At 38.0% G+C, this 24,361-nt stretch overlaps 1 protein-coding gene across 1 annotated transcript; it reads left to right on the top strand.

Annotated features, from left to right (window-relative positions):
• Nucleotides 1-12,610: 12,610 nt before the first annotated feature.
• On the top strand, nucleotides 12,611-23,737 carry jam3a (junctional adhesion molecule 3a). The gene is made up of 9 exons (XM_042414943.1): nucleotides 12,611-12,807; nucleotides 17,917-17,988; nucleotides 18,082-18,195; nucleotides 18,402-18,554; nucleotides 19,468-19,670; nucleotides 20,167-20,266; nucleotides 22,101-22,230; nucleotides 22,346-22,397; nucleotides 22,573-23,737. The coding sequence occupies exons 1-9, from the start codon at nucleotides 12,744-12,746 to the stop codon at nucleotides 22,606-22,608; spliced, it is 924 nt and encodes a 307-aa protein (XP_042270877.1). The 5' UTR covers nucleotides 12,611-12,743; the 3' UTR covers nucleotides 22,609-23,737.
• Nucleotides 23,738-24,361: the final 624 nt, after the last annotated feature.

Below are 24,361 nucleotides of genomic sequence, written 5' to 3'. Positions count from 1 at the left end.
GCCCTGTTTTTTCCTCGACGGCCGCGAGCGCGAGGATGCAGCTCCATCGCGCTGCCCACTGCGCACACATGGTTACCACTGATAAGCCCCCCTTCCCTTTCCTTCCCTTCCCCTCCACCTCAGATACACTCTCCCTGTTTCTAAATGCATGACCACAGAGGAATCATAACGCCTGCTCGCCTCTGGCTGCTCGACATCAGCTCACATCTCACCCAAATAACACCGCTTACACCGGCCGCTGAGTGTTACTGGCAGATGTAGGCTACTGGAGGTGATCTGTCATTTGGGAGGAATTTAGTGTGGATCATATTCTGAAAATCTTGGCATTTTTGTAGAGTGTGTCACATTTTTGTCTCGGCGTTTATGTCTGTCTGTCTGTCTGTCTGTCTCCCCCCTCCCATCTTTTTATATCATATTTTTATGACATATTTCGGTCTAAATAGTCCCCATTCTTAGCCCTTTTTAATCTTGCACTGATATCCTGCTGAGTAAATTTTTTATCACTGTTTGCAATCCAGCCTTGGCACAGTTTTGACTGTAATTTAATGTTTCCTTTCTTACTGGACTTGAATAGTCCGGTCCTGCAGCCCTTGAGCCTACAACCATGCAGCATAGTGTGTTTAAACCTTAACCACTGGCTGTTGTGCTCACGTGTGAGCTTATTAAGGCATCAGATCAGGCCTCTGCATGTTAAATGCAAATGAAAGGGGAAAAAAAGCATGAACCACCAGCCTCCAGAATAGCTTTAAGTCTGTGGAGCTCTACTAGAGGGATGAGCAGCAGTCTTCCCATTTTTTTGTTTTGATGGAGGGCATTGTCTAGTATGTAGATCCAAAATTTCCCTAAAATGTTTAGTTGGGTTAAGATGATTGTAAAGGTCATCACATTTTATTCACATCATTTTTAGATTCTTCAAACGGTTCAGTAAACCCTCATGTCCTGTATGAAAGTATCTGCATTCATTATGTTTCTCCACTCAAATATTGAGTTTTTTTATTCTACTTTAATTTGTCTGTCTCTACGTTAGTGTTCCTTAAAAAACCTGGGGGTCATGAGGTCCCTACGGATGTTGTTGGATGTTTCTGGATAGTTTTACAACTTTAGGCCTCTAAAAAACTGTTCAGTTTAATCAATATGCTCACAGCTTACAGACATGCAACCTGTGATGAGCGAGTGAGAGAAATTATTTGAAAGATATGAAAGATGTGGAGGTTAAACAAAAAAAACAACAAAAAAAGAAAGATGTGGATGTATAACTGGATGATGCTACTCAGTCATCTGAGCTCCTCCCTCACAGCTGGACACAACATGCCGCATACACACAGCACATGATTCAGTGTGAGCAGGTACAGATGGGATATCAAGTGTTGGAGGCTAAAGAAAACTTGGGCATAAAAACCTCCCGTAAGTTTTGTAAGATACCAGCATGACTACTGCCGGAGAGAAAGCTCTCTGCAGAAGGCATACTCGCACAACTGAGGCTATGAGTCATAAGTTATGAATCGTAATTATCAATAGCTGTGCAGCAGGGAGTTCTTGTTTAGTAGCGCAGCTGTTTGACCAAACAGCAGAAACGGATTTCACGTTTTAAACTCTTCTCTTCAGAGAGGGCCGCACAGAGGAATTGTTATCTTCAGTGGCCAAGCTATTTTGAAGGTGGAGCATCCGTCAGACTCACAGATTCTCACAATTACTGTCAGGGGAGGTGTGTAATAGTGTGCAGTGACCTCTGCATGGCAAAACAAGGTCGCATTAACCCACACACCCCCTCCAACCCTCACAAAAAAAAGTTACAGGAGTGCCTGACACCACACCAGAACATAAAGGCCTCTACCTTCAATAGCATAAGTCTGTTTCCACAGTGACACACACATGACATAATGACTTTTGCTTCATGAGGCCAGAGGAGAGATTGTTTTTTCTTTGTTTCCATTACAAAATTTGATTTCCTACATGCTAGGGCAGAGAAAAGAAAATAACAATTAAGATAATCTCTTATGCAACAAAACTATTAGTTTTGGAGCCCTGTCAGGGGAGATTGGGGATGGCTGAGTTACTAAAGGCCAGAGCTTGAACATGAAATCTTTCTGAATTTTAAATGCAGCAGGGACCAGTGGTGCTGCCCAGACAAACAAGTATGGGATTATTTTCTGTAGCAAATGGTCATAGCCCTTGTTACAGTAAATGTGTGATTAATCAGATTTCTCTTTTATTGACTTTCATGTGGATGTTTGTGCATGTTTGCAGCCTCTTAGATCATAAAATACAAAAAAAACTTAGCTCTAACAACAAAATTAGCTCTACTAAACATGCAAGATTATTGTTTTAGGACTTTTCATCAGTCTTCAACACCATACAGCCACATCTGCTGGTCCAGAAGCTCACAGGCTGGATCCTAGACTTCCTCACATGCAGGATGCAGAGAGTGAGAGTAAATGGTCAATTCTCTGAGCTGTCTGTAACATCCACTGGTTCTCCCCAGGGGTGCATCCTCTCTCCTCTACTCTACATATTGTACACTAATGACTGCTGCAGCATGTATGAAAACCATCACATCTTGAAGTTTGCTGATGATACAGTCATAGTGAGCCTACTAAACAGTGAGGAAATTTCCCATGGTCCTATTGACTATTTTTCAAATTGTTGTCATGAATCGTTTTTAGTACTAAATGTGTCTAAGACTAAGGATATGTGTATTGATTTTAGACGTTCTCGCCCCTCTCCTGTCAGTACAGTGATCGATAGCCAGAATATAGAAATAGTTTAGTCCTGCTAGTATTTGGGAACTATACTAGACAATAAACTGACATTTGAGAGTAATACTGACTTGGTGTACAAGAAAAGCCAGCAGCGTCTCTTTTGTCTAAGGAAACTAAGTTCCAGGTTGACAGAAACCTGATGACAACGTTTTATCGATCTTTTATTGAGTCTGTGCTCACTTTCTCCTTTATCTGCTAGTATCAATCTCTCAAGGTAAAACACAAAAATGTACTCAATAAGGTGGTTAATGTCTGCAGCAAAATAACTGGCAGTGCACAGGCAACTCTGCAGGATCTTTACAACAAACAGTTACAGAAAGCAGAATCCATCCTGTCTGATTGTTCCCGTCAACAGTTTCAGTTTCTGCCATCTGCTACCCTCCTCAGACTTCCACTAGCTGAAAACAAAAAGACACAACCCTCCTTCATCCGCTCTGCCATCTCCCTCCTAAACTCTAGGAGGGAAAGGTAGTTATTTTCATAATGTTTAATTGACTGAGTATTTTTTCTGTGTATTTATGTTTTTTGATCTTAGTGTTGTATTTATGTGCCCTGTGTTTTATATGTTCTAAATGTATGTGTCCCATTGCTGCATAACCAATTGCCCCACTGACTGATTGGTTGATCACTGTATAGTCTTACTTTGAACAACAAGCAATAAAGAGAACACTTGAGTATTTTTCTTTTCTGATAAGTGCTAGGATAAGGTAAGATCCGCATCAGATCTCTGCATCTGCTGTCTTTTAAGTGCCCTGCCAAAACTAAGGGAATGAAAAATGAATGGATATTTGTCTTCAAGTGCAGCACACTCATTTATTTTTAGGGTCATTGTCCAGTGGGATCTTCTTGAGTCTGTCACAACTATGAGCAGGCAACCTTTTGATGTTTCACATTGTGAAGGCTTTATTTCATGTCCTCCAAAACAGAAAAAAATAGATGAAAAACTGAAGAAGAATATGATTGTGGCATCTCTAATCAATAATGTTGAAGCAAAACCATACAATTTCATTGTTCCTTTATTCCTATGTATCCGTGCATTCGTGTGACTAAGCATAGACTCACACAGACTCAAATACTTAAGTGACACGAAGACATATAGATGTGTACACTGAAGGCCCCATCCAGCATCGGTCAGTCAGCCTGCAGCTGACTAACCTGCCTGCACCAAACAAGATGTCACGCACGCCGGCTGCTGCACAGATGTTCTGCTGCATGTCTCTTTATGGTGTTTTATAAGCTCTGTACATCCATATAGTCTCACACACCCTCTAAATATAAAGCAGTCTTTTGACCAGTAGTGGTCAGCAGTGTTTTAAACAAGAGGCTAGCCTCACTTTTGTAGTTACACTTTCAGTTATCTTTACATGTGCTACATCAAAATGCGATTCAGGACAAACAAACACAATGTAAGAACATGCTACAGTATGTTCACATTTAAACCAAATGAGATGTGGGGTGATTTTTGTGGTTCGTAATTATAATTTTCATACATAACAGATTCAGTATATTGTTCACCTCAGGTTTACTTTTCACCTTGATATACAGTACCTCTGACAAAAAGTCCCGTTTTCTAATCTATCTTAGAGGATATTGAAATATCAGTAATAAAGTTGGCAAAAATGTGTATTGAAATGATTCTTTGATAGTAATCAGCTGAGATTTATAATGGATGGATGTTGTTGATGTGTCAGTACAGTAGTAAATTCCTTACATGAGAGTCATATTGTCAGCAGAACTGGAAGAAATGATCTAATTTAGCTGATATGAATCATCCCTTTGACTTTGAGGAAGGACACACAACTAATGTTAAGAAAAGACCCCTTTTGAAGGTTGTTGAATGTAGACTGTACAGTAAGTCTGCACAATAAATAATGTTTCTGATCAAAAGAATGTGTCTCTCTTTTGTGTCATGATCACATCTAAGACCAGATATTATCGAAAAGAGTTGTGTGGTTTAAAATTAGTTGATTTGTGAGTCTGTGGCATGAAAATATTCGAGAACCCCGGACTTATCATATCCGCAGAACATGCACAGACTACTGTATATTATCTCATTGCTCCACTGTCTGACTTAGACTTTGTGTGCACTGCTGATATACAAAGTGACTTTGAATGTGTCAGCACTGACACATTTCTCCTTTGCAAAGCAATCAACAGCCTTACGTGATCAGAGCAAGATGTTGCCAGATGTCCTGAGTGTGTGTGATTTCTACAGCAGGTTCTCATTTAATTTAAAAATGACAGTTCAGGTATAACACTTCAAACAAGTGAAAGAAAAAGTTCTGCTGCAAATTGTGTATTCTTTTTTTTTTTTTTTTTTTTTACATGTGACTACTTGTTTTAGTGATGAAGTCACTTCTTTGCTAGATCTAAGTCCTTGTACAGAAAGTTCAGTCTTGTGTCATTTCAGATGAGATACTGTGCATAAAAATGTTACTGGAACAGGGCATTGATCATTTAATCAAACCTCTAATCCCAGAACAAGTCAACCTCACTGTCTCTTTATTCCCTCTCTGTGAAACAGCAGATGTGAATGACACATGCATTGCATTGGCAGGAGGGCTGAGGGCCTCAAAGTCACTTTCATTCTCTCCACTGCTCCTCAGATGAAAATCACTTGTCATGTTCAGTGGTCATCAGTAGAGCCTGTGAACAACCCACCCAAATGGTGGCTCGGTGGGGAAAATACAGGAGTAGTGAAGCGCCACCCTTCGTCTTTTTTAGCGAATTGAATTGCAGCAGCATCCTGCATGTGTGTCTGCACAGGGTATCACCTCAGGAAGTTATAAATAATGGGATATTAAGTTATTTGATGTCCACCCAGTGTGAATCTAATACAGCTCTTCTTTTTGACTCTATTACTGACATGCCTCCATGATTCAAGCTCTTTTCTTTACAGGGCATTTTCAGACAATAGCTCCACTCCTATTTAAAGCACTGCACTTACATTTCAATATCACAGTTACACACACTAAAACATGGTGTTGAATCTGATTCAGCCGGAGTTATCATGTATGGTTGCCATGGTTTCACATATCTCTCTACAGGTATATGTTATCATGCCCTCCCAGAAATAGCATTGCTTATTTGTTGGACTAATTAAAATAAAAGGACAGGAATACAGGTGATGAAAAGCTGCCTGCTCTGCTCACGCTGAAATCATCAAGTCTTTAAACATTTTTTTTCCTGTAAATCATGCCGTCTTTCAGCTCAGTTGTGAAATCTATTATTATCACGGTGTTAATTGAGCTGTAGATGCAGCGCCTTCTAATTCCTGACTCTTGATTTAAACTGTATAGCATCAAAGTGCCATTCAAGCTCCCTGAATGTGATGCACTTTAATGTGGGCGAACCTCTGTTGACAGCATCGCTTAAGCAAGCGAGAACACAGAGTTCAGGCTACTGTGGCATATTTAGAGTCAGTTATTGTTTTTCAACTTGTGATAACTTTGAGAAACTGAATCCCATGGCAACTAATATAGAAACTATCTGCAGTAGCAATGCAAAGTGATTCAGCCTGCCAGCCAGCTGATCAGTACAGTCTATTCCCAAATGATTCATACTGGTGTAGCTATTGAGGTCAGAGTGATTCTTGGATAGTTATTATTTCATTAGGATTCAAATTGTCACTGATTACCTGTTAACGTTTGCACTAAGTGAATGCAGTCACAGACTCATTTAAACAGAGATTAAACAGAGAGAATTACAGTTAAATTACTCTGTCTTGGATTTCAATCAAAGATGACATTGTGAAGAGATTTACTATTCAAATTTGTTTGAAAAAGTCTTGAAAACTGGGGATAAGAAAGTGACAAGAAAGTATATGAATTGTCAGTCTTCAATGATTCACAAAAATATGTCCACACCGATTTACACGATCATCCTGGTAACACTTTATTTTACAGGTCCCTTAATTTATACTAATTTTTTGGGAAATTTTCTAATTTATAGGTATTTCACTGTTAATTTTACAGAAAGGGTGGTGCAATTTGGTACAATTTATGAGAAAAAAACAAAAAAAAAATGTTAAGTTGGTTTAGTTTGTTTGTTTGGTTTAGTAATGCCCACTCATTATATTTGAGTTCATACATAGTTGTTAATTTGCAAAAATTCTTAATAATACAGACTCTCAATATATTATCATGTTAGGATGTTTTTACAGAGTTTTTAAGAAAGAATCTAATATGCTAATACATACTGTAGTCTTACACACAAATGTGTACTCTGAAAACTAAGTAATTTCTGTCTACTAAAGAATTGTTAAGTCTAATTTATTGAGATTTTTTTCAAATTAACAATTACGTACAACCTGAATATAGTGACCAACCAAACCGACTAAACACTTTTTTTCCATTGCACCACCTTTTTTTGTAAAACGTCTTAAAAAATAATCATGAAATACCTACAAATTTCTCCAAAGATCTCCAGGAAGTCAGTATAAAATTAGAGGACCTGTAAAACTAAAGTGTTGCAATCATCCCCACACAATGCATACGTTTTATATCTGTAAGGTTGATGACTTGCCAGAGGGAAAGGCAATAGCTCACCAGCCCCCTGGCTGTGTTTTATGAGTCTGTAAAGCTTATCTAATCACACCTGATGGATTATTTGTTTATTTAACTTGTGGTAACCAAGGAGATAATTGATGGTCTTTCTATTATCCCTCTGCTTCTTCCTGGCACCGAGCTTCTTAGTTTGGCACCCAACCTGTCAAATATACATTTGCACTACACGAATGTATCACCTAACAAGGTGAGCACCAGGTCCATCTCCATGAATTAAATCAAGGACACCATTATTTAGAGTAAAAAGGTGACTGAAAAAATATGTTTTCTTAATGGGCTTTAACTAAATGAGTCTGTCACTGTTATCCATGCTGAAAGAAACTTCCCCCCCCCCGCTTCGTTCATTAGTCTTTTCCATCTGATTGTCTTGTCTGGGAATTTGAGCTGCCTCACTATCTGAACCTCAAGCTGCTTCTTAAGGCCTCACTCCTGTCCCGAGGAGCCCCGCTGACACTTCTGGCTGCAGTTTTTTAATGAAAGTTATAGCCGAATGTGTGTCAGCTGCAATCTCCAGTATGTAAAATAAACCTCTAAGAGTGGAGACCAAAAATAGCACATGCATTGTGAGGAATCTCTGCAGTTTTAAGTTGGAATGCAGATGGTAGCTTAAAAAATGAATTAGATTACAGAGTTAGTGGGGGAAAAAAACAATAAGTAGCATAAATATTAGGAGGAGAGGAAAGTGTCTTGCTTCAACAGAACACTAATAATAGCTGCAAGAAGGGGGTTGGGGAGCTCATTGGGAATCTTCAAAGAGCAGGTTCTGACAGTCACAGAAGGTTACTTAGAGATAAGAATATCCATCAAAGGAATTGTGACAGTTATGACCAATATACATCCATATATAGTGTACATTAGCATTTCTTTGAATCACTTACGACATGGAGTGCCATTATCTTGCTCACCCATGTGTCATTTATCCTGAGTATTAAGCACAGAGATCATGTGTTACAATAGCTCAACGTGCACTAATGTGAGTTTTTTGCATTATCTGATACTATAATGAAATGAATGAAAACATAATATGTTATGCATAGGTTTAAACTTTGGTTTTTAACAGATAGTTCAACAGATTTAAATATTTTTGGCATTTGTTCAGTTGTATGAGGTTCATTGTCCCAGAGCAGGTTTATAATACCTCTCAGTCCATTTGAGCAGTGTATCATAAGGAAAGGTTTTAATGCCAGTTCACCACAACATGTTTTTAAAACATCTCTGCAAATGTTTGAATTGAGAAAAACAGGAAATATGTATTGTGGGTACATTGCAGAATGTTCTGCAATAATAAAAAACAATTTTACTAAAGTACCTACTATATAATGCTAGCTCTGTATTCTTCTATAACCAACAATCTGGGAGATCTAGGAAGCTTGCTTTTTGAAGAACTTCTATTCTTTAGAGCAATTACATTTGAAGAATCTAATATATTTAATTAAATCTCAAGTAACATATCTGGGGATGAAAAAGTTTTTACAAACAAGTGGTGAATGAAAGTACAAATTATTAACAAAACAATCATGTAAAATGCAATATGTAGGCCGTCTATTACTATTAAGCAAAATAATCTCTGCATGATGCTTCTTAATATACTGTAGATGCCAGAGCTCATAGGAAAGCCTATAAAATATGAACTTCTTTCATTTATTCAACCTGCAGCACCTGAGTGTAATATTTTTCTTTTATGTAAAATAAATCTGCCGTTTTTCACTGTACATTTAGCATAATATTGTAGGCTGTTATGCTTTAATATCCTGTGTTTACTTCAGCACAGTGCGCACCTCAATAATGTTAACCCTGTCTGTCGGGCTTGTAGGAAAAAAATAGATTGAGAGATAGGAAACATTAAACTCAAAACCAACAGTCATGTGTTCTTCACAGCGTGAGAGATACTGTGTATATAGTGCAAGTGATGCATGGAGGCACAAAGAAATAGTCACCACCTCACGCAACAACCAGAGCAAATGAAGGTGCCAATAAGCAATGGCTGCAAAATGATTAATTACTGATTTGGCTCAGCATGAGATCACCTCATATGACTGAACTACTATATGATAGAGCTGAATATCCCGATTTCTCTTACAGACTGTGTTTCCTATTAAAATTACAGTAAAAGCAAGGTCATTGAGTCTACCCTCAGAGAAAGAAACAGGTTATTTCTTTCTTGTGTCACTGAGTCTGTGAAACAATTTAAATGCACAATTTTCTATGAGATGCAACAAAGGGCAGCCAGAAGGGGACTTGCAACAGAGGAATGATTGCCTAGCAACATATACTACCAACACTGCTACAGTGGAAGTAGGAAGGATGGCCTGGTGGTGCAGGAGAAAAGGCCAACAAGTTCATTTGTCTTATTTTGCTGTTTTTTTGTGTGTGCGCATCTATTTATCTTTTTTAGTGGGTGGATCAGAGGGTTGAATTTACAAGAAACACACTTAAATTCAAACATAAATCTTGGAGTTTAATTTGCTGTGATAATGTTTTATCATTTCGCTTATGACTGCAAGTGGAGATAGTATATTATAACATCCCCTATAACATAGCAGATTTTCTGAAGGGTTACAAAACTGACTATGAATACCAATATAGTCTATGTAATATAGATATTGCTGTGCCTCTTTATATACAGTATGTCTTTTGCAGTGACAGACGCAGTAATGTATGGTTTTACACTGCCACCTGCTGTTCATTTGCAAGAACCCATGCAGCTACTGTATCTCTGTACTGTAAAAATGAAAATAAATACAACTCGAAATTAAATTAAATTAATCCACCAATATAGGCCTATGTTATATTACTTACAAAGGATACTACTATTTGCATGCAGAATTCAGATATAAAAATATTCTGCTTATGTTTCCATTTGATTTTGTATTTTGCACCACCAGTTATTTTATATTGTGCCTTTTTCCTTTTATAGTGTCGGGTTGGGAACAATTTCATGGATTTTGAGGAAAAATTGGTGATGACTTAGAGATCACATCACAAGCACATTGGCAGACTGATGTTCAGGCATTTCCTGTCTGTGAGCGGTCCATCTTCCGCCCTGATGCCCTTGTAGTGAAAATTACTGTTACACGCAGCCCTCAGTATGGTCTTACAGGCAACAACTTTTTACCACCGTTTCAGGAGATAGATAGATAGATAGATTAATAGATAGATAGATAGATAGATAGATAGATAGATGTTATGGTAGCAACTAATAGCTTGCATACTGTAGGTTTGCAGATAAGTCAACAAGTATATCTTCAAAATGTCAATTACACATGCATAGCCTATATTTGGCCCTGTATGCATTAAAAAACAAGACGTAAAGATGTAAAAATGTCTCTCTCAAGGGTTTGCCTTTGTTTTTGGTTCTGCCCCCTAGTGTATATGGTCACCTTACAGTATGTACAAGTATGTTCCCGGCAGACAGTACTGTACCATGACATATGAACATATTGGAAAGCTCAGTGTTTAGGTTTCACTGGAGGTAAGGCTGATTTATGGTAGGTCGCTCGACACTTTTGATAAGTGTTGCTCGACAGAAATGACGTATTTTCAACAGGAAAAAGTGTTGCTTTACATTTTCCTTTCGTGTCACTCTCCTTTAATCCCATTTATAGGGGTTATGTGTCAGCTTCTCACACTTATCTGACCTGAGTAGCTACTAAAAATGTTATGTTAAACAATGCTAGGGTAGGTCATTACGAGCAAGAGGCTTAGTTCATCAGACTAGTGGGTAGCACAAACTGTCAGAACACCGGTCTGGATGATATGATGAAACTAAACAAGACGTTTGGGGGATCTGGTTACCATGGAGCAAAGCATAAATTGAAAATGTTGCATGACTCTTTAATTGCTGTTGAGCACACTTGGGACATGCAACCTACCATAAATCAGCCTTTAAAGGTTTCTGTCTGGATACAAAAAGGACAGAATTTAGGGCTCTCTTTAGCAGTTGCTTGTTGTTGCAAAATGTTTTTTTAATCAAATAATCATTTTTAATCAATCAACTTATTCACTGAAATGGTCAGAGCTGTCTCTGGCCAAGATTTTATAAATAGTTATCAATCCGACTACCCCTTTTGACCAGACACCAGCAATAACTTAACATTATAAAATAAAATCTTTTATTAGCTAATAACTGCTCAGTATAAAAAAAGTCTTTCAAATTTCTCAACAAGAAGGTCTAAACATATTTATACATATATTTGTATTCATTCAATGGCCTAAAAGTAGTAGAATTTATATGTGGCGAGAATATAAAAAAAATACTGAGATCCGCCTATGAAAGTATAATTTTTAATAATTGATTTGGGTTCTTAAAATATCCAAATTCCCAGAGAAAGTACAGCAGAAATGACATAAGTGTTCTCAGGATAGTTACAGCCTTCATAGTGTTCAAGCTCATTGGCTGAAATAGTTTCTCACAGCTCACTGCATCCCAACATTGTCAAGTTATATTGTGCATTTAATATTTTACTAGGCCATATTCCACAGTGGTTCACTTGTGGGTAAGTAATATTTTAGCAACCTTATTTTTTTGGGAGAACAAGAGGCATTATTTCTTCCAAGGACAGGTTCACAAATTTTCAAGTTCATTTTAAAAGAACAGTCAGATGCCCATATGAACACTGAAAGAGGTTTTGCTCGCTGTAATCATTCTTCCTCATCATACTGGCTATTAAAAGGTCTCCTTCAAATGTGCTTGTGGGCCAAAATCCACAGTATGTCCACACAGTCTTTGAAAAGTTTATCTGAAGCTTATATGAGGCTTCAGCTGTCTGAGTTAGTCATATTAAGTGGATATCTGCCACATTTACAGTCTTTTTAGCATCACATTTCCTCTTTGTGTTTTCTTGGACAGTGTTTCCCTGTTGATCTGGAAGTATAGTAACAAAAAGAGGGACTTTGGCAATAAAAAGACTGTAAGATATCTACTAGATTCGACTCTGGACAGCTGAAGCTTCATATTAGCTTCAGATAAACTTTAAAATACATTTTTGCACAGAAGGAGGCTTGCAGATTTTGGCCCCCATCACTTACATTGTAATTGCATTATGAAGGGATCTTCTAATGGCCACTATGAACAGGAGGAATGATTGTGGCAAGAAAAACCTACTTAAGTGTTCACTTGGCACTCGACTATTGTTTTTAAATTATCCTTAGGACATTATTAGATTCGTCTCCAGTACAAACAGAACCACTAGAGGGCCATGGCTACATTTTCTCCACGAAAACACTTTGAGATTTGTGAGTAATTTGGAGGAGGAGTTCACACTTGGCACCGCCTCTTGCCTGTCAGACAGCGCTGAGGACTCAGCTCCAGAAGCCCTTGTAGCTATGGAAACTCGTCGATGGCAACATCCACCAGTCTTTTCTGCCTTCATCCTCATACCTCTCAGAGGTGCTGAGTGTGTGCAATTGTAACCGATAAATGAGACACTGCAAGATGGCGATTGTGCGACTGATAGCTTGTTTTCTTCTTTACACCAGCCTAGGTAAGCTATTTTCCCTTCTGACAGTGCTATTATCAAATCGTTTGTGCACTTAACTAGGTGCGGCTGCCGTTAAAATCAGAGCTGTAATGTGACTGACTGTCACCGCTAACGTTACACCAGACGTTGTGCTAGCTTGACACAAACAGGTTGAGCAGAAAGAAAAAAAAGAGCATTATTGTTAACTAATTGTTGTGGTGTTAAGTACATAACGTTATAACGACTGCTCTTGTTTCCAGTAACGCTAACGTTGCTGTTGTGCGGCTCAAACCTGAAAAATGACGTCGTCGTATGAGCATCCTTCATGTTTAAACGTTTGAATTTATGTTACCGTTTGCTAACCAGTGCCGTTTTCAACAGCGTACGACATAGTGTTAAATTAATGTGTTTCTAATCATTACAAATGTTTAACCAAGCCTCGAAATTTCACATCACATCGCTCGTGTTTACTTGTCACCGGCGAGTAACTAAATGTGAGGAAATTCTCCAGAGTGAAAACAAAGCGGACGTTACTTTAGGCAAAAGAAAGCGCAGACACATGGAGGGGAGCCTGTCATGTTAGCACTGACATGACAGGTATCAGAAATAACAGGCCTGTAAGCTAGAGCATCTCAAATAACATCTGCTGTGTATGCAGCATAACCACAGGCCCATACAGTTATAAAATCCATATCTCATTAAGATGAGATGTGAAATCCCAAAGTTTTAATGCCATAGTGCTGCCCAGCTTGAATCTCATCCAAGTGGTGTATTTGTTTAGAGGTTTTGTGGTGATTGATGATGGTGAGCGTGGTGTTATCAGTGAGGCAGGTGGAGGGCAATCTGCTGTACATTAAGTCATGGTGCCTAAAAACCAGCTGGAGCTTTGGGCTTATCAATGTATGAAATGCTGTGTCCACCCCTGGTGTACGCTTGGTGTGAGGTCACCCTGCTGCTGCTGCTGCTGAGGGAAAATTGGCAATGGACTGGGTGATTTCTAAATGGCAGATTACATCAGTAAATGTTGAACTTTTGACCCAGGTCCTCTGCGAGGGTCAATCAAATGACTAAGCGGCTGACAGGCAAAGCTTCATTTATCAGATTGTTGACACTGTGGTTTGGTTGTGAAACTCAGGACTGACCTGCGGCCGATGCAGCGCGTAAAATGTAGCTAGATGACTTCCACAGCAGCGTGGCAAATGATCAAAATTCAAGGTTTTAGACTATTTTAATAGCCTAAAATTCTACCCTCAAGATTTAGACTGCATTTAGGTTTGAATAATGAATATGAATCAGTATTAGCATTGTTGAATTTATGCCTCATATAATTGGGACACAATGGTGCATACATTTAAATAATTTTATTTAAATTAAGACAAAATGAATGTTTCTGCTTTCTTCCTCTGATTTTGGAGTAGGTGTAAAACCTACCAGGGCTGCAAGTAATGATTATCTTAATTATGGATTAAGCTACTGATCGATTAATCGGTATCGTTTGGTCTATAAATGTCAGAAAATAGTGACAAAATTAAAACAAGTCTTCAAAACTGCTTGTTTTGTCCGACCGACAGTACTAACTCAAAGAGTGTCAATTTACAATGGTGTAAAACAAAGAAAAGCAGCAAATCATCACACTTGAGTAGCTGGAACCAGGGATTGTTTGGCTTTTTTGCTTTAAAAAAAATGACCATAAAGGACTAATTGTTTCATCTCTAAAAGCTTAATGTTTATTCACTGTGGGATCTCGTGGCGTAGAGGGAGTGTGTTTTCTTCAGTGCTGTCATTCATGCGGCCTAGAGTGGCTTCAGTGGACACAAGGGCAAAACACAGTTCATGTGTGTCTTAGATTTCCCTCAAGTTCTTGTGAAAATAAGACCATCTCGTTTTAATCTACTGGAGTGATTAATTGTTATTATGCAGTCACTCCAGTATGCTGTGAATGCCAGTGGTCCTCGGTCCACACACTCCTCCATGTTTTTTGAAGCTCTGTCTTCAGCATATTCGCTGCGTCTGCTCTGCATTGGAATGTCTGGGAAAGATGCTTTTTATAGATGCACTGGATCAACAACTTTTTTTGTTGTCGCAGGGATGGGGATGGGTAATTGTTTTCATATTTGGTGCATAAGAGGATTGCAGAATGTGGCTATTTAAGAGCGCGTTTCTCTCAGAACAGGCTATAGACCTACTTTGCCTATGCATCAGAGACAACAGAGGGATTAAAAAGGAGCCTGTGTTTGCTTTCCAGCAAGCGCTGAGATTATTTTCATAATTCAAAAATATTGTCTTCTCTTTGGCCTACATTGTGCCACAACGGGACCAACAATTGTTGTATGGATGCTTTTATTCTAAGCTTGTATTAGCAATTAGTTATACATTGTCTTGTTAATTGACTGTGGTGATTCTTTCCCACGGCCTACTTTTGGTTTTGTTTGGGTGGAGAAGAACCTCTAACAGGAATCATATAACACAGATTTATACAGATTTTTGATCTTGATTACTTGTAACCCCATTATCAGTTATTATATACTGAGAATAACAATGACAGTAAACTTCATTTATCCTTTTTTTTTTTAAGTTTATTTTAGAGGGAGGGAGGGTGACGACATGTAGCGGCGAAGGGCGCCTCCAAGGACCTTCACAGTGTTGCAGAGTGCTGTAGAAAAACAAACAGACTTCAGCAAAACTTAATTAAATGAATCATTTCTTGTAAACGTAGAATAACATGTGACACACTTGTATGTGGTGATGAAATGACTAGAGTTGTGAAAAGCACTGTAGTTTTTATTTTGCATCTAAAAATCAGACCCTTCCTCCTCATGTGAACTTGCAGTATGGGGAAAAAGCTTCTGCCTTTATTGTGGATTTAGCCCACAACACTAGACTCCTAACTGTGTATGAAGCTGAAGACCCCGGGGATTGTTTGTTGGACGAGGTCTCTTGTGTCTCTCAGGATGTCCAGTCACAGCTGGGGTAAAAATAGCTCTTGATGTACAGGGTGGGAAAGTCAGCAACAGAGACGGAAGCTGAGACCTGGGAGTCAGATCTCATCAGAGTCCGCAGCTGTGCAGATACGACCGGATGCTTTGGCAGAACCAATGTTTTCATCACTTTCAGACCGAGCATCGGCTATATGCTGGCTCCCTTTGGCTCAGAGTCATACTGTACATCTCAGGGTCACTCGTGTGCCATCAAGACCGCTTTGAACAAATGCCTTAGCTCAGAGTTAGTCAGAATGCCTCAGGCAAGCAGGAGAGTATGTCTTGCAGTATTCAAAGCCTGCTCACATGAACACTGATTATTATTGTCTAATTTCAGCCCTTCATACAGCCCCCACTGGGAGCGGGAATGCCTTCATTACACAGCATGGGTGCAGTTAGTGTGTTAGTGTAACCAGTAATTACTGCATTTGGAAGTGGCGCAGACACAATAGGTTGGGTATAGAGTTCCAGCGGAAGGTGGAAACATGCTTATTTATCTTTAGCATTTTAAATTGTGGAATAATGTGTTTACTTGGAGTTATAATTTTCACATTTCCTTAATTTGTTGCTGTACACCCCTCCTCCCCCATACTCATTTATTTTCTGCTTGAATCGGCTTTCTGCTGGCCCATTTTTGACACAATTTGTGAATTAAGCCACTCGTTATTAAAATATGACATTTACAAATAGCGCTGATTGCTTTAAGGAGTGCACTCAAGCAAGGAACTTAAAACATAAAATAAGGATTTGTTGTTTGTGCCAGAGGGAAACCAAGATGGTTGATTAAATGTGCTTTGAGTTTAAGCACTGCTAAGTAATCTGTGCTTCTGGTTTGTTTTGTTTAGTGTTTACGACACATTGTTTATTTTATGTACCCAGTCTAAATTAGTGTCACAATTTAGCTGCTCTTTCAGTAAAGCACGATTTGTTAAACTTAACTGTTATCCTGTTTGAGGGTGTACGGCTGGCTTTTCAACAACAGCCAAATTCAGTATAATTAAGTTGAGAAATTGCACACCACTTCAACAAAGCCATCTTGTTTTTGAGTGAATAAATGTTTTAATAGCACATTTTCCCAAATATGATTAGTTTGAGAAAAGAAATGAGAGCACACTGCTCTAATGGGTGACACATCACTGACCCATTACATCTATTTCTCAGAGGCATATCGTTACCCGGACATTACTGAGTTCTAATGAACAAGTGACGCAGATGCTCATATTCTAACATCATGTATGTTTTTGACATAAATCTGACATCCCAATCCACCTTCTGTCTGGATGTATTGTCTCTATTTTTACCCTGGAGGTTTTTGTTTGTTCGTTTTTCTACTTTTCAGCATTAAAATCAGTGTTGAAAGATTGAAATCCTTCTGTATGTGCAACATCTAGGTCTTCATTGAATTGAACAAATACGCAGTTGGATTTAGGTCTGGTGATTGACATAGTCATTCAAGAACATTTCACTATTTGGCTCTAAAAATGCTTCGGTTGCATCGTCTGTATGTTTAGCATCACTGTCTCACTGCATTGCCTAAAACTGGAGGCACTGTGTTTAAAAGGCTTCCTCCAGCATGGATGTAAACACAGTAAAACACCCATCAAGCTGAAAGTCAGCACTTTAACCTCAGTCTCTGTTTCATTTCAACAGCAGTGTGCTGGAGTAAAGCCAAAACAACAACAAAAAAAATGTTTCACTGCCCAATTATTTAGAGACACCCCTCCAGTAATATCTGTAGTACCAGTAAACTAACATTTAGAACTTATTCGCTTATGATCTATCACCAGCCAAATGATTAACTAATTAATCACTATAAAGGAGGCTATTCAAACAGTGAAGTCAGAATATTTCTTCTTAGGAGTCAGTTTATGCCAAAAGCCTGTACTACAGAGTACACATGCTCATTAAAAATGTACAATTTACACATTTTGGCCTCGTAAATAGAAATGGGAAGTAATTAATATGATGTGTTTACCCTAAATCAGATCCTGAGGCTCTCTCACTCTCTGAGAGGTTCTATATTTATCACTTTAATCCACTGTTTATTAGGCAACATGCCCAGTTGATAATGTCTGCTAATGGAAATGCTTGTGTGTGTGTGTAATCAGGGTTACTCAGCGTTTAATGTCTCTCTTCCCTTTTTTTTTTTCTGCAGGCCACATTCCATCATCACTCGGGGTAATCCTCCGAACCACGGACAAGATTGTTTGGGCAAATGAGTTTGAGCGTAAGTTGCTCCAACCTATTTAGCAAAAGTAGCTTTTCTTTTCCTGATTTGGGATGCCTGCTCTTTCGCTCATGCTTTCTGTTTTCTTCACAGCCATCGAACTGACCTGTTTAATAGAGTCCATCTCAACTAACAACCCGAGGATTGAATGGAAAAAGATTAAAAATGGTGTCCCCAGTTATGTGTACTTTCAAAACAAGATAGCAGGTAAACCGCTCGGAAAACTCTTTCTTTTTGAAAACCCTATCAACCAGTGGACCACCGCATTTCAAAGCAATGTCTCAAGACTCAGAGCTTAGCTGAATGAATGGTACCTTGAAAGAACTTGGCATTGAATTTTGTTTTTGAACTGTGAAGTCATGCTGTGTATTTGAATGAGCAATTGTAAAGTGTTTTTTTCTTCCTCTGAAAAGGGGACTTGGAGCACAGAGCACAGCTCAGAGAGCCAGCCAACATTCTGATCTTCAACACCACTCGGTCAGACACTGCAGAGTACCGCTGTGAGGTGGCTGCCATCGATGATCAAAGGGACTTTGATGAGATACTCATTAGTCTTGCAGTAAGAGGTATGGCAGCAGAGTCTAACCACACCATTGACCTGTCTACGATTGTCTAAGACTCATAGTGCATCTGGATTTATAATCCTGTGGGTTAACATATCAAGATAAAATTATGCTGCACTTCAGACATTTAAGAGAGATAGATAGAATTGATATTTCAGGATTTGTGGGCTGTTACACTAATTTTAAAGGAGCAGTGAACCATTTTAGGAAATATACTCATTTGCTTTCTTTCCTGAGAGTTAGATAAGAAGATTGTTTCCACTCTTATATCTGGCCTAAAAATATGAAGCTACAGCCAGCAGCCAGTTAGCTTAGCTTAGCATAAAGACTGGAAACGGGAAAGCAACCAGTCTGACTCTTTCCAAAGGTGAAAAAATATGCCTATCTGCACCTCTAAGCTCACTAATTAGACATTATATCTTGTTCATTAATCCAAAGAAAAAACGAAGTGTAAAAAACAAAAATGTGTGTTTTTATTGGGTGTTATGTGCTTGACTATTTTTTGGCCAGGTGCAGTGCCTTTCTGGAGTCTTGTTTTACAATGAGCGATTGCTTTTAGAGGTGCTTGTAGGCAGATTTTGTTACACTTGGACAGAGGCAGGCTAGCTGTTTCCAATCTTTATGCTACACTAGACTAACTGTCTGCTCATTGTAGCTTTATATTTAAGGGACACATATGGGAGTGGTGTCAATCTTCTCATTTAACTATCTGCAAGAAAATGAAAAACACATATCCTAAAATGTCAACCTATTACTTTAAGTCATTACCTCAGGCTCTGCTAACTTGTAATTGTTACTTGTCATATCTGGAGTGATTGATACATGTTTTTTTTAAAGATCTTGTAAAGGTGATATTGCCTGTAGTAGATAGAGGTGTTTTTCAGTATTTCTCAGTTTGGTCTGTGTCTACATGCAGTGAAACCTGTCGTACCGCGGTGCAGCGTGCCAGAGGCAGTCACAGTGGGAACATCAACCGAGCTACGATGTCTGGAGAACGAAGGCTTCCCTGCATCTCAGTACCGCTGGTTCCACAACAACGAGGAACTTCCCCAGGACCACAAAAACAGCCCAAAGTTTGCCAACTCTTCTTACAGCATAAACCCTGACACTGGAGGCCTGGTAAGAGTTACTGTAAAATCTTCTCTCTGCGTTACGATCTTTCTAATGGTCTTCACTTCTTTTTGTACTTTATGTTTTACTACCTGACTGTCTTGTTGGTGGATGGGACTCTTAAGCATTAAGGATGCTCAATTACAGCTCTAAAGTATGTGAACAGCTTAATCTGAGCAAAACCTAAACCATCATATGACTAACAGCAGTATTAATCCATGCATCTAAAGCCAGTGAGGAAGCTAAACCAGAAAGGAGGATAATGTGGCATTTAAAGTCAAGATGATGTGTTTATGGTTTACTTAAAAGATATAAAAGCTAGTTTTACACACGGCAGAAATTCAGTAATGTTAAGTTCATATCATGAAATGTTAAAGCAAAGTTGAAAACAACCACTCTTTAGAAAATGTCAAGAATTTATTCACAGCCACACATCCTTCAGTATTTTTGCTGACAAGCAGCTATGTGTCATTGCACTGAAAGATGTCTAAAAATGTCTCATCAGAAATTTCGAAGGGTGAGGAAAGAGGACGCAGGGGAGTACTACTGCCAAGCAAAGAACGATGCCGGACATGCACAGTGTCCCCCGCAAATGATGGAAGTCTGTGAGTGACGTGTGTATGAATAAGCAGTTTTGGAACTTACTTACTGCAAAGTTTTGAGGCAATTTCTGAGACTTTTTGAGAAACACCAGCTCATATTGTGTATGTGTACAGTATTTTATACAGGTCTATGTGGACAGTACTTGGAACACAAGGCAGACTCAAAAGAGTATACCACAAATGAAAAAGAGACAGCAGACAGCTAATGTGTTCAGGTGATCTGCTAGAAGCAGGAAAGTTGTCACTACTAGTGGACAGGTGAATCATGGCAGGATTCACAACTATAGGTGATTCATTCATCCAATTTCTATAAAGGCAGGCTTAGTTGGTGCATATCCCAGCATGCATTGGGTAAGAGGCTGGGTACACCCTGGACAGGTCAAAGGGCTAATTGTGGCTTCAAAACGGTTTGTGTTTACCATGATCATGAGAAGAATTCTCTTTTTAAAATTTTATGCATGTACTAAAAAGAAGACGGGACACCTGCACACTGTCTTCACAGTGGCTACTCCACCAATGCACCTGTCACAAAGACTACACAGCTGTGCAAGAGATTTTTGATGATCTAAAATTTTATGCACAAAAATAACTATTTTAGTTTTTTTTACTATTTCTCACCACTAAACATGACTTTAAAGGACAAATAACACAAAATCATGCAACATTTTTGAATATGCAACCACTACTAATATGCCAAGCATATTCAATTCAGTTCAGTTCAGTTTTATTTACATAGTGCCAAATCATAACAAAAGTTATCTTAGGGCACTTTTTTTTAACAGAGACCCAACAATTCCCCCAAGAGCAGCACTTGGCAACAGCAGCAAGGAAAAACTCCCCTTTAACGGGAAGAAACCTCAAGCAAAGGTCGGCGGCCATCTGCCTTAACCAGTTGGGTCAGGAGAGAAAGAGGGAGGCAGGGGAGAGGGGAGAGAGAGACACAGAGAAGCATAATAACAACAATAACAATGATAATAATAATAGAGATATGACTAGTAGTAGTAATAGCAATAATGACATATGCAGTACTTCCCATGTCAAAAACACTGTACTTCCCCACGACTTCCATTTGAAGGCAGCAGACAGACAACTAAACCCGCCTAATCTGCATCCCTTGGCAAGCAAAGTCCAGAGAAAGACAGAAATGTCCCAGCTGGCCAAGTCCGTTTGAACCCAGGACCAGTGAGGCATCAGCTAAGCTAAGCACTAAGCAACCTAAAATGCTATTTTGCAGGTGAGAGTGAGTAAACGGAAGAGGATACAGAGAAGAATGGAGGATGAGGTTCAGGCTATTTGTTGAATAGTTATTCATATAGTTGAAACTATTTTGTGATACTGACATAATGAATGAAATTAAGAATTGTGGGAATCTTGATATGTTGCAGAAAGTCTTTCAACTTTATAATCAGGAATTCCTGTTTTAATTTGAGTTTTGTTTTATAAGGGCTGCAGATATAGATTGTTTTCAGTACTGATTATTGTTAGTTTCTTGATTAATCATGTAGTATATATCATATCAAAATTAGTAACTATAGTCCATCCATCACAAGATATTAAAGCCTTTAGTTTAGTTGGAACCTGCCATATTAATGTGGCCAAAAAACAAAGTATTTGTTTGATAATGATGTGAAGTAATGAAAACTGAATAATGTGAAACAGAAAAAGTGGAAGAATAGCATAACTAAAAATGGCTAAAATGAGTCATTGATTGAATCAGTTATCAAATCATTTTGAACATAAATCACAAAACTTTGTAGCTGTAAGTCACTATTACAGGCATTGATATCTCTCAGGTGGCCTAAATTTGTTAAGATCTCATCTGTTTGTCCTGTTGCAGATGACGTTGACATCCTCGGGATTTTCCTCAAGTCGTTCGGTGCAGTGATTGTTTTCTTGATCTTGACTTGCTCCATTTGTCATTCCCTCAAACGTGGCTGCTTCTCCAAAAAAGGTCACAATGAAAACAAGTGAGTATAAACTACATCACAGAAGAAGGAAAAGAGGCTGTTTGTTATTCTGTATCCAAGGCTTTATGTCTGCACTATGTCAAGACTTCTGTGTTTTATTATTTATTTATTTCAGCTTCAATTGGCCAGCACAGACTGACGGTGTCGAATATGGTGATGCAGATGAGGTAAATAAAAACTGCAAAATTTGTTATACTTCAGTTAACGAGAGATTGAATTAAACACAAACAGTATTTACCGCATGTTAAAGGGACATATTAAACAAAAAGCAAAAAGTTCAAACAGTAGTCGTGGCGTAGGAGTGGAACTGTATACTGATTTTATAATTTGTATTTTTCAAAGGGACATTTTCGCCACAAGTCTTCATTCATCATTTGACAGCTGAGAGAGAGGATAAGATGGAACCAACAAAAAAAAAACCCGGCTGAGGTTAACTTGAAACAATGATGCTCTAGATGGTAAAGTTTGAGGTGTAACATGGCACATTATTCTCTGATGCACATCAAAATCAAATCAACCAACTTGCCAAAGTAATTTTAATATCATTTTGTGACACTGTTTTTATAAGGTAAAACAGTTTTTTATTTTTTTGGTAGGATTAATTTTCATTTAAAACACTGGGTTTTTACTTGTTTAGTTTTTTCTTTTTTTAATTTAGATTTGATTTCCTCATTTTCTATTATACAATAAAACCATTTCAAAGCTGTGAAATTTCACAATTGGCCCATGCTCTCATTGCAAAAGATGCTGGAAGCTACATTCCTTCACAGTTTTTGAACAAGTTCTCTTTTATAACTCTTAAACTTTTTACTGTGTACACTGAAATTGTTTTACAAAACTCCTTTACATTGTCTTTGTTCATAAGATAAACATGGTCTTAGTTCGTTTCAAGTGGCCAAGAGTGGAAACTTGTTTTTGTATATACTGTAGTTATACAGGCAATAAATAACAGACTGCAAAAGGCTGATGAGCTCAGATTCATAAGGCACAATTTATCAGCCTTTATTATATTTACAGATGATAACAAGTATGTACGAGTACAGAGTAACCCATAAAATTGAGTAACATATATCCCACTATGCTGCAAATTCAATATGTACTATAAAGGTGGTGAAGTATGATTTTTAGAGTGCTGTTTCTGTGTATAAGTGACCTTCTGTGCTTTACTAATTATTTTGTGAGTATTGGACATATTGTCCAGTTTTGACTTAGTATTTAATGTACATAATACATTTTTTTTATCTTTTAATTTTCTTACATTGCACTCCATACCTTATTGTAAATACTGCAATAAAATGGTTTGTTTGAAATAAACTTACAGTATTTACTGTCTAGTGTGTTTCTGCAGTGTTGAGCCTGTCAGTATTAACAGTATATCGTTTCAAACATTAGTGTCAATGATTTATGTAAAAACTCAGGAACTGTTGTAAAATGTCCACTGTTCATTTGATATTAATGCTATGTGTTCATATTATTTTGTTACTATTAAATACATTTGAACTGTAAATATTTCATGTGTGTCATTGTGGAAATGTTTCGTCAGACTACATCTGTGTAATTTGATTTTGAGAAAGGACTTGAAAATAGCGGGGAGTGACTGACAAGAAAAATGTGTGAAATCTGAAAAATCCTGAAGAATGCAGTGCAGGGAAAACTGCAAGAACAGTTTTACTAAACTGGTAGTAGTTTGAGTGAACTACTTTTTTGATGAGCTACTGTAAGAATTAGTTTGTTTCTGAACTATCTAGTCGTAAAGTGGCAAGTTTAACCCCTTTATACAGATAGTAACTGCAGCCTAAATAATTTAGTTCTTAACATGTTAGATTCTTTTCTCACATTAACAATACCCTACTGTAAAAATACTTAACATGTAGAAGTTTTGCCTTCAAACTTTTACTAAAGTAAGATAAGTATTATCAGCAAAATGTACTTGTACTCAAAAGTAAAAGTACTCAGAGCATTATGCATTATATATACATACTATATATAAACTATATATACATATTGGATTAATCTAATACATCTAAGCAGCATTGTAATTTGTAAGTGGTAGAGGTGTAACTAATTTTAACTGCATTTGTTTGTTGTGGGATAGTGTTCACAATGTATCATGTTATACAGTAGGTTGATG

This window comes from Thunnus maccoyii, chromosome 6 (genome assembly GCF_910596095.1).
Source record: "Thunnus maccoyii chromosome 6, fThuMac1.1, whole genome shotgun sequence".
Taxonomy (NCBI): Eukaryota; Metazoa; Chordata; class Actinopteri; order Scombriformes; family Scombridae; genus Thunnus; species Thunnus maccoyii.
Note: the sequence above shows the minus strand (reverse complement) of the source record. Positions and strands in the feature narration are given on the sequence as shown.

What these genes read in the sequence shown, in the direction of transcription:
- jam3a (XM_042414943.1), top strand. Translation starts at nt 12,744, where the DNA reads ATGAGACACTGCAAGATGGCGATTGTGCGACTGATAGCTTGTTTTCTT. An exon ending in TCTTCTTTACACCAGCCTAG is followed by an intron (nt 12,808 to 17,916) that starts GTAAGCTATTTT and finishes TTTTTTCTGCAG; the next exon opens with GCCACATTCCATCATCACTC. An exon ending in AAAGGTCACAATGAAAACAA is followed by an intron (nt 22,231 to 22,345) that starts GTGAGTATAAAC and finishes TATTTATTTCAG; the next exon opens with CTTCAATTGGCCAGCACAGA.